General features: G+C 36.1%; 1 protein-coding gene across 1 annotated transcript in view; it reads left to right on the forward strand.

The window, feature by feature from the left end:
- LOC150095132 (apolipoprotein B-100-like) overlaps nt 1-12,115 on the forward strand; it is a 297,535-nt gene that overhangs the window by 264,595 nt on the left and 20,825 nt on the right. The window contains exon 17 of the mRNA XM_090411200.1: nt 8,480-8,777. Coding sequence (XP_090267326.1) covers nt 8,480-8,777 — 298 coding nt within the window. The remainder of the gene's footprint in view (nt 1-8,479; nt 8,778-12,115) is intronic.

Genomic DNA, 12,115 nt, shown 5'->3' on the forward strand with positions numbered 1-12,115 from the left:
CACAACACAAAGTTTGTTACAAAGGCAAGACAACCACAATCCGGTGTAACAGTGGGGACAGTATAAGTGATTGCGGCGTGCAACACAAGACTAAAGTCCTAATATGGCGCCATCTAGGAAAAAAAAAAAAAAAAAAAATTTCAAGTTTTGAAATAGTAGTCCAAATGATAAAAAATAAAAGTGATAAATATTAATTTGGTCTTAGGATGACTGTCTCCCAAATCTTTGGTAGATTTATACAGCCATACTTGTTAAGGTTTGGGGTATGTTTCAAGGCGGGGCCAATCGTTCGATGCTGTTGGCACACTCTCCCTCGATGAGTCTTTGGACTCCCTGGAGGTGTCAAATAATAATAATAATAATAATAACCTCTCTGACTTGTAGAGGCTTCTGTGTATTACTTTTGTTTCTTTCCAATTGATCCTGTGTGCAGGGGTATCCAGAGCATGGTCTGCCAGACCCGACTCACCATAGCGAAAGTGTCGGATATATTTTTTGTGTTCACTGAGGCGGATGTCCACATTTATGCACTCCTTTATCACATCCTGGTGTCTATGAAGTGCCCTGTTCTTGCCATCAAGCCTACTACGGACAGACAGGAAGAAATGTGGACATCCGCCTCAGTGAACACAAAAAATATATCCGACACTTTCGCTATGGTAAGTCGGGTCTGGCAGACCATGCTCTGGATACCCCTGCACACAGGATCAATTGGAAAGAAACAAAAGTAATACACAGAAGCTTCTACAAGTCAGAGAGGTTGTTCCTGGAATCAACAGAAGCCTTGAAACATACCCCAAACCTTAACAAGTATGGCTGTATAAATCTACCAAAGATTTGGGAGACAGTCATCCTAAGACCAAATTAATATTTATCACTTTTATTTTTTATCATTTGGACTACTATTTCAAAACTTGAATTTTTTTTTTTTTTTTTTTTTTTTTTTTTTTTTTTTTTTTTTTTTTTTACCTAGATGGCACCATATTAGGACTTTAATCTTGTATTGCACAGTGGGGACAGTATAAGTGATTGCACGCTGCAATCACTTATACTGTCCCCACTGTTACACCGGATTGTGGTTGTCTTGCCTTTGTAACAAACTTTGTGTTGTGTGCTCTGAAGATGCTGGATATAAGACCAGCGAAAAATAGCCTTAAGTTAATAAATAGTTATTTGCTTAACCATCTGTGTTCTTTTATACCATGAAACCTATCATAAAAAGCGGAAATACGACTCTCTGAAGGATACTTTATTATTATTATTATTATTAACATTTGCCCTCCATGGAGTCAGAGACTCATTGTGGGAGGTACATACTATTGCACATAATGCTCATTCAACTGCACCTTAAACTGATTCAATGTGTACTTAACTGGAATTCCCTGGAATATTCCCTTAAGATACATGGTGATATGTCATAGCTTATGTGTTCATCGCACATGTTGATTGCATTTTAACGGTAATAGATATAAACACAGATTAATAAGAAAATAACTATTTATTAACTTTAATGCTGATATTTAGCTGGTATTATATCCAGCATCTTCAGAGCATACAAACAAAGTTTGTTACAGTTATAAGACAACTGCAATCCAGTATAACAGTGGGACTAGTATGAGTAATTGCAGCGTGCAACACAAAGACTAAAGTCCTAATTAGGTGCCATCTAAGTTAAAAAAATAAAAAAAAAAGAAAAGATTAATTTGGTCTTATGATGACTGTCTCCCAAATCTTTGGTAGATCTGTATAAAGCCATACTTGTTGAGGTTAAGATTATGTTTTAAGGCTTCTGTTGATTCCAGGAACAACCTCTCTGACTTGTAAAAGCTTCTGTGTAGTACTTTTGTTTTTTTTTCAATCGATCCTGTGTATGCAAGGATATCCAAAGCATGGTCTGCCAGACCCAACTTGCCATAACAAAAGTGCCGGATATATTTTTTGTGTTCATTAAGACAGATGTCCACAGTTCTTCCTGTCTGTCCATAGTAGGCTCGATGACATGAACAGGGCACTTCATAGACATGGTGATAGACCTCCTGGATGTGATAAAGGAGAGAATCTGTCTTTAGGTGAATGGATGAGAGTTGCCAATTTCACATAAGGTTTAAATGCAGTGTGTAGTTGGTGTTTGTTAAGCACCCTAGATATCTTTTCAGATGTGCCTTTAATGTATGGGATGATGACAGTTTTGTTGTTAGTCTTCTGTGGTAGATAGTAGGGGAGATTTTTGGGCACATTAAAGGCATAAGTACATAAGTAGGTTAGTGAAACATGATCTCCCTTTAACAAACCCATACTAATAACTACAGAGAATACCGCTATTATCAACACATTTCCGTATTCTAATTGTAACTAATATCTGCAGTACCTTCACTACAACTCCAGATATACAGACCGGTCTATAATTTGTAGTTACAGCCTTATCACCACCTTTATGCAGTGGAACAATTTTATCCTCCTTCCACTCCCTTGGAACCTGTGATGTTGTAAGACTCTTATTAAACAGGCATGCAGTGCTACTGCCAATTCCCTGGAATATTCCCTTAAGATACATGGTGATATGTCATCAAATCCTATTGCCTTATTGACATCAAGGTTATTTATTTCCTCAAATACCTCCTACTCACTCACAATTAAGCCATTCCCTCCTGTCTTCTACACTTTAGTTCTTCATGATTCCACCCTGATCAGGATGAAATACCCTTATGAATTGATCACTGAATACCTCAACAATGCTTTTGTAGCAGTTACCATTCTACAACTTTCATCCATTAACTTAATCTTACATGATCATTCTTCTTTCTACTTGTCACATATCTAAAAAACTCTCTGTGAGCACCCTCTTAGCCTGATTTTCCAATTTCTACTCATACTCTACTTTTGTTTTCCTTACTAACTGCGTCACTCTCCTGGCTTGTTCTTTATATTCTTCATGATTACCATTATTCATCTTGTACTTCCTCCAAACTACTTTCTTTTTCCAGATTTCATGCTTAAGCTCTGCATTCATCCATTTTACACCTATGTTGTGTCGGAAAAAGTGCCAACTCACTTTTAATGAGTTATCCCATTTTCGACCCAATATAAGGTTACGTTAAAAGCCATGGATATGGACATGCTTATGCCTACCAGAAGAAAATGTGCATCTTGGTAACTCAGAACTGTGTCTAAACATTTTTTGTAGATATTAAGTGAATTTTGACTAACACATAATTTAAATAGATGTTTGTGGATTAATTAAAAGAGGAAAATTATGTATAATTACTGAAATTGTATATAAGATAATACATGCATAGGACCATGTCAAAAACAGTTCGGAGCTGCGGTAACCAATCGGCCGCCGCTATGTGCGTGACGTAGCCACCAAGAGAGGGCGCTCACATGAGGTATATAGGTTTCGGCGCCGAATTCAATCGCTTTCTATTTTCTGTTTCCTGGTTCCTGATTCCAAGTGCTGGATAGTTGTGAAGCTTGCCGCCGTGCCAGAAAGAGCCGTTGGTTAGCCATGCCAACGTATAAAACAGCAAAGAGGTGAATCTCTTTCGAAAAGAATAGAAGTATGTCGCGGATGCCATAAGAAATATACGGTGAGGAAATCCAGAGATCTAGTTAAGGAAGTCCTAATAACTACCAGAAAAGCAAGAACGGTAAGACGCAAGTTTTCGTATTAGATTAACTAATAACCAAAGAGGGAATAAGAAACAGAACGTTAAGGAACTCCATATAGTCTACTTCTACTTTATATCTAAAGAACTGTAATCTTTTGGACATTCTGTCTACGACTAAAGAGCAAGTAACACCCTAAGCTTAAGCTGAGCTGGGAACCAAGGCTTCGGACTGTTTATGCTAGAAGAAACATTGTTATTATTGTATTAAATTTGAATTTAAATATTAACTGAATTTTGGGGGAGGATAAAGCCAGAATATAAGAGAAAATATTGTCTCATGTGAATTTAGCAAGACAGAGTATATCTAATATCTTTCACACTAGGATTGTAGAATATATCTATGTATATGTGTTATTCCCATGAATGAGAACTGAGCAACCCAGTAGAAATTAACCGAGCCTGAATATAGTTATACAAAGAAGAGTGTGAAATTGATACCATAAGATTTCAGAGTAAATAATTTTGGATATGTAAATTTAAGAGCGGGGAAGTTCAGGCTCTTTAGAATTGAAATCTCTGACCTAAGTGTATATATAGGTGTTTGTCTAAAATAAATGTATTTCTTTAATTTGAACCCATGAGTCTGTCATTGTTCTGAGAGTTGAGTTACCACTTGTTAAAATTCGGACTGTGCATAAGTGATAAGGGAATCCATTAGTAACTAAGAAAGGGGGACCACGACTGCAAACCTCTTGATCCCTATATTGTTTTCAGTAGCTTAAAATTGTGTCTCAGACTTCAGTTGCTGGCTGGCGCAGTCAACTTAAAGAATATAAATTTGTTGGCAACGGAAGAGCTGAAAACAGATAAGATAAGTGAATAGAATAATAATAAAATAGTAAATAATAGGGAGAACAAGACGTAACACCTACCTCATTCATCCTTTTAGCCTCTGGAATACATTCACACACTGATGCTGTTATGTATTTCTTTGTCAGTTCCCATGCAGCATTTATTCCTTACCACTCAACTCCTCGTTCCATGTTATAGTTCCATCCTGTCTCCTAAGCTTGTTGTAATTGCCACCTTATAATTCCAATATATCCTTTCGTCACATAAGTCTGCATATGACCAGCCACAACACAGGAAATTACTTCATGATCACTTTCATCAACTGGAGGAAAGTGTAAAACCCTTATACTCAATCACATCCTCTGAAGAAATGATGAGATCTAGAACTCTTGATCCTCATGTGCCCTTCTTTACATACCAACTGAGAGAGTTATCTCTCAAGAACTTGAGAAATTGATTTTCCTTATTCCCTTATTATTTTCCTTATTAAGGTAGACCTTACTTAACCTTTTGGCGCTTGGAATACACAGAGACACTTGGATCAGTCTTGAACAGCACCCAAGCAACATATTTTTCCCTTCCATCCAACACCTCATTTCATGATATAGCTGCAAACTGTCTCTTGATCGCTTAATAATCAACAACCTTTTAATTTCACATATATCTTTTCCTCACAGAGGTCCTCATATAGATGACCAACACCCAGGTAATCACTTCATGTTACTCTCACCAACCATGGGGAGATTTGGTACCTCATTTGTAATAACATCCTCTGATGAAATAATCAAATTCACTATTAGATACTGTCTGAGGTAGTTGTCCATCAAGAAACTAAAGAAATTTATTCCCATTACTCCTGGCTGCTACTGTTCATCAAAATCTATATTACTTTATGGTAAAATCACCTATTTCTTATTTGATTGGCTAATTATTTTATATATTTTGTTGTCATTGTCCTCCACATTATCAGGTCTATCACAACATCAAACTAAATGTTTCATTCATAGAAGTAAACATTTATTCCTCTACCCCTCTGTCTCACACAATTCTACTTCAAAATCACTGCCATTATTTCTCTCTTGCAAATGTACCCTGCATGAGCAGAACTCCTTTTCTACCGACAACAGCACTCCATCTTCCTTTTTGACTATTTTGCCTTCACAAAAAATATCATACCCCATCATCTCTATTTCTGTTAGGATGTTGTTCTCATCCAACTTACTTATCATCTTACTTATTCCGACAATTTTTTGTTGAATGAAATTGATCAATGCAACAATTTCATGCCCTTATTTCTGATAATTTTGATTCATATATAAAGATAAGAGTTTATTTCTGGGTTTATAACATGTTCCACCAATACCTTGTCTCAGACATGACTCCTCTATACCTTTGCACAGTTATTCCCCTTCTCTCACACATGATCCATCCTGTAACTCTATCTCCAAACCCAGATCCTCCCCCTCCCTGCATTTTTCAGGATATCTTATTCCATTCTTTTGCATTCACTTCCACTTCTTGCTATGTTTCCTGTTCTTCCTGAATTCCCCTCCATTTCTCCCATCTCCCTTGAATTCTGTTTTCTCTTTTCTCAATTCACACCCACTCCTTTAATTTCTTGTATCTTTTTTATTCTGCTCTTCCATATCACTGACTTCTTACTCCCTTGGATCTTTTCTATGAAGTTATTAATCTCCCATTAGTCTATATTAATCCATTAAGAATTTTAAAGAGTTGTAAATAAAGAATATAAACTAATACAAAACCTGGTATTATGTACACAGCATGCCAGTAACAAGACAGATGCTAGCCATTTCATGTTTAAACATTATCAGATGGAACAGCATCGCTTTCTCTGTGCAATTTTATATGTAAGGAGTAACATGATTTTAAGAAGTTAAAAACATAAAATTCTTTGTTTTTCTTTTCAAGGTTGATGTCAGTGAAGTGTCATTAAAGAACAGAGATATGTAGTAATAAGAAACATTCTTACATATATTGTCCATGCAAAGGGAGCATCCAATCTTCTTGTCAAATGTGACTTCAATTGCCAGCCTGGTTAGCCAAGCAGTTAGCGTATCTGCTCTCCAGCCAAAAGGCTGTGGTTCAAATTCCACCATGGGAAATTGAGAAAATACTAGTGGTGGTGGTGGTTGGCAGTAGATGGCATTGGTGTAGATTATGCAGTGGAGACGGAGAGTTGTAGAGTGGGTGACCTACCTTGATGAGTCTTTGGACTCCTGGAGGTGTCACATAATAATAATAATAATAATAGTAGTAGTAGTAGTATTCTGCCACATATCATACTATTTGGACTTCTTTTGGACAAAGGGCTAGCAGGTGACAGCTGGAATCTCCTTCTAGCATCAGGTTAAATTCCATGTACGGTCTAGCAGCTCGTCTGCAGAATCACGTTCCCTCAAAAGGAGGAAGTCCACTGTATGTCTGGTATCTCATTGAATAGTATTAACATTACTCCCACCATATGAAAAATGGATGAAATATTTAAAAAAAAAAGATCAGGAGACCAAGTACATCATCACATACTTCAGCCTTTTAATAATAAGTAGTAATGTTTCACTGGGGGGAAATGGAGTCACCTACTGGGTTTAGTTGAAATTTCTTCCAACTAATAGATATCTCATCACAGCTGGAATACTCGATGTTCCCAGCAAGATTTATCAAGAATTAGAGGCAGATTAAAGTGGCTTAAAGGGGTAGTTGGAAGAAAAAGCTGGTTTGGTTTCAAATAATACCAGAGTTGTCTGTAATAAATTTAACCTTTGAAACAAATATTTCATAAATAATATGGCGAGGATTTCTATTTTCATTTTAAGATATGGAAAAGGCATATGATAAGCTGCCATTAGAAGAGCTCTTCAAAATACTACCATTATATATATTTATATATTGGATGCCACAGATTTCCTCAGCTATATAACATGAAGAAATTTAATGACTGTAAGCTGAAATAGAAGAAAAAAGCCAAAATAGAAAAAAAAAAAACTTTATTATTTGAATGCACAACTAGTTTTGTGTTCTTAGATGTCTTCATCGGGTGCATAACATGAAAAGAGAAATACAAAAATATACAATACTAGAGAACAACAGCTATAAATTAACTTTCAAACATATTGCTGAATGAAAAGATTGGAAAAAAGTTCAGGGTGGTGATTAACAAAGGTAGTTTCTGGTCTCTGATATATTGCGTATGAAAAAAGGTTGAGAAAATTCAATATGCAGAGTCTAGTGGATAGGAGGAGAAGATAGAATTGATGATGAAAGTGATAAAAAAAATTATTATTATTATTAAGAGAGACCTCTGGGAGTCAAGAACTCATCGATGGAGGCCATACTACATGCACTAGCTGTCATACTTATTCTTGAATTCATTGACACTGCTTGCACTCACAACATCCAATGGCAATCCATTCCAATCATGCATGACCCTATGAGAAAAAAATCTAGCCCTCGATGAATGAGGGCTAGATTTTTCTCTCACTGGGGGCTAATAGCAGCATTCATTCTCAGCTTTCAAAGGTGCTCTCCTGTCCTTTCTCCACCCTCCATAAATTGAAAAATTCCATCAGCTGAAATCCCGCATGACCCTTTTTCAGAAGTTTATAAGTCTCAATCATATATAACTCCCCTAATTCTACAAATTCTCAATCTGTCTTCATAATGTATTTCACAACCCTTATGTCATTTTTAACCCTCTCCTTTGCACTCTTTCCACTAGAATCACAATGGAAACTAGAAGACCAGGTCTGGTCTCCTGGTTTCCATTGTGAAACTTGCACAATAGTTCCAAGTGAGGTCTTATCAAGGCCTTGTAAAGAGGCAAATATAGTATAATAGTAATAAGTATTGTTGAATTCATCACATCTTCCTTTAAATAAAAATAAATTATTTATCTTAAGTCATATAAATAGTGAATATATCTGAAATCCTGTCACTTATTCAACTTTGAATCTTGAAACAATTGGTATTGATTATTGTTGTTAATTAATCTTTTATAGGAAGCGAACTGGATTTTACTACTCTTCAAGACATCCTTTCTGTAATTTTACCTAATATGCATTCTTTTGATCCATTCAAAAGAATGAAAAATCTAAAGGATGGAATTTCCTATGATGCCACACGGGCTTTAATGTTAATTGAAGCTTATCATCAAGTACCCACCATGATGGGATTGCCCCTTAATTGGACAACCAATGCTACCTTTATCTATTCATTTCAGTCAGGGCTCCATTTTGATTTAAATACACAGATGAAATCAGATCCTTATGCAGAAGGAAGAATTCTTTTCCGGCCAAGGTAATCAATGGATGTTTCATGAAGTCAAAATCATAAATTAATAAAATTTATTAAAAATATGAAAAAATTGTTAAACTTTCCTTTCTGAAAATTCCTCAGAATGATATTTTAATAAAGTTGTAAGCCACATGAATAAAATGCTACTTTAAATGTACTTCAACATTTATAATATAATTACAAAATTTTATATAAATTATTATTATTATTGTTATCATCCTAAAACCCCATGGAGTCAGAGGAACATCTGGTAAATACCTTTTGTCATACAGCTCATCATACTGTACCTTAAACACAATCAAATTCTTTGCAGACACCACCCTTTCAGTCAATGCATTCCAATCATTCATAGGCCATCAAGAGATGACCTCTTGTTCTCAACACCCTCAGTCTCCCATTATTTTATGAAAAATCTCTTTAACATTAATCCTATAACAGCACCTTACCAACTTGTATGTCTCTATCATATCACTCTTCTTCCTCCTATCCACTAGACTTTGCAAATTGCATCAATTTAACCATTCTTCATATTCGCCATTCCAGAGATGAGAACTGTTTGGGTCAATTGCCTCTGGATGATCTCCAACATTTCTTCATCCTTTTGAAAAACCAGGTGACCAAATCGGTGTACAGTAGTCCATATGCGGCCTAATCAGAGTCTTATGCAATGGAAGCAGAATCTGCTTAGTTCTACAAATCAGTATCCTTCACATTCCTAGAATTTGTAGTGTTGTCTTCAAAATTTTGGCAATATGTCCACTAAATTTTAGATCCTTATCCACTATTATGCCACATCCAACAATATATCCCCACCATGAGTAAATTCTACATCCCATCTTTGTTTTCCAAATTTTTAAACCTTATATTTCACAACATTGAACTGCTATCCCCAATCCTGTCCCCATTCACTCAGTCTATTCAAGTGTAAGGCCACAACATCTGCTCTACTACTCATAGTTTGTCCCAAATTTGCATCATCTGCAAACAACTGAATATTCCAATTCAAATCTTCCTCAATATCATTAACATACAGGTTAAACAGCAATAACCCTAAAATAACCCCGAGGTACACCACTACTGACTTTCATCTTCTGGGATATTGCTCCCTAATACACAATTCGTTGATACCTATCAGGCAGAATTCAATGCAGCAGTCTAATATCCAACCAATCTACTCTAGTCTGTCAAAAGTCTTTGCAAAGTCTAAGTATACTATTGTGTATCCATTGCTGTTGTCACCTTATTAAAATAATTAAGTACATTACTAAAACAAGATCTCCTTTTAGCAAATTCGTTCTGTCCATTGCCATCCCAATTTAGGACCCTGATTTTCACCAGCCTTTCCAGTGTTTTCACCACAACACCTGACACACGAATCGCCTATAAGTTGCTGCTTGAATTTTGTCACTTCCTTTATGAAGCAGTACAATTTTGCTTTCCTTCCACTAATTTGGAACTTGACCCATGTAAGACTCATATTAAACAAACCCATGAAGGCAGTTGTCAACTTTCTGGCTTTTTGCTTTAAAATACATGGTGATATATCAAGTCCCACAACCTTATTAATATCAAGTTTGCTTAATTCCTCATATACCTCATGTTCACTCAAAGTCAGCCTCTCCTCCTCATCATGCATTATGGGAAGGCCACTACCCATACCGGTTTCAATCTTTATTGAAGGCTCATCAGTGGGAGTAAGACCCTGAAGTGATACCAAGATTGCAGTAATGTAGAAGTCATATTTCCCTATACAAATAGTCAAAAGGTGTAACACTTCATTACTAAATTAGAGATCTGAATTAGAGACAGATGTTAAAAGTTTTTTTTTCAGTTGGTTATACTATAAATCAAATATGCCAAGAAATTATATTTTTGGTTTCATCCGTAATCCAAGTGTAAGCAAAGAAAGTTTGCAAGTGAAGTCACTTCATGACTGGGCTACTTGTATATGAAGGCTAATGACTTCACGTCAATTGTACATTACATTCTACATTACTTCTGCATTACTTCAACCTTGATGTCATTAGCCTCCATATACAAGTAGCCCAGTCATGAAGTGACTTCATGTGCAAACTTTGTTTGCTTACACTTGAATAAAGGATGAAACCAAGAATATAATTTTTGGGCATCTTTGATTTATTTAAACTGACATCCATTCTCCGTTGCTTAGACTACAGTCTGTCTAAAATCAAAATTTTAACATAATCTGTATTAACTATCTCTCTACCCAACTTTGCATCATCAGAAAAGAACTGAACAGTTCCTCTCAGATCCTTTCCTATATAACAGTAGCACCCAAGAAAAGAGCCCTGTGGCATGCCACTAGTCACAGGTCTTCTTCTGAACTCTACTCCTGAATAAACTACTCTCTGATATCTCTCCATCAACCACCCTCTTATCCACCTCACCAATACTGTGTCCATTCCTGTGTGCTGCAATTTATTAATTAGAATTCCATGTGGTATCCTCTTAAGCTTTTGCAAAGTCCAGCAGTATCACTGTAAACCTATTATCTTCACCCAAATCAGTTGTCACTGTATTATAAAATATGAGCAAGTTACTGAGGCATGACCTACTTGTCACAAAACCATGTTGTCCCCCCATACAGTTTCCCATTTCTGTCTATCCATTCCTGTGTTTTGCTCTTGACCAACTTACTTCTCCAGTACCTTGGCAACAACTCCTGATATATGCCGATAATTAGTAATTTTTGGTAATTTGCTGCATCAGTCTTTGAGCTTACTTCATACAATGGAACTATTTTCATCTCTTTCCACTCTCTCAGGACTAATCCAGAGCTGAGACTTAGATTAAATAATGTTGTCAAAGGTACTGACAATTCCCTCATTGTTTCATGTAAAACACGAGCTGGTATACTGTCCAATCCCACAGCTGTATTCACAATAAGATTCTGTAACATGCTATGCACCTCCATTTCATTTACCTCGCTTTCCATATGAGCCTTTGCCTCTCTCATTTCTGCAGTATCTCCACTGGATGATATGCTCTTGCAAAGTGCTTACTTAGTAATTTTACTATTTCGACTGATTCAGTTACCTCCATACCATCATCATTCATTAAAATCATCGTCATAAACATTCTTCCTTTTACTTGCAGCATATCAAAAGAACTGTTTGAGTTTATCTTTGGCCTGCTAATTCCTTTCATACTGTGCTTTTGCCTTTCTTACCATACTGGTTATCCTTTTGGCCTGTGCTTTGTACTGCTTATGTGCCTGCTGGTAATCTTTCTACTTGAATTCCATCCACAAATTTTTCTTTTTTGTAGCTCCAGCTTAATGGTTCTGTTCATCCATTTAACTCGCATTTGATTTACTCTCC

Source organism: Typopeltis vanoorti, chromosome 21 (genome assembly GCF_054136105.1).
Source record: "Typopeltis vanoorti isolate ZY-2024b chromosome 21, IOZ_Tvanoo_1.0, whole genome shotgun sequence".
Classification (NCBI taxonomy): Eukaryota; Metazoa; Arthropoda; class Arachnida; order Uropygi; family Thelyphonidae; genus Typopeltis; species Typopeltis vanoorti.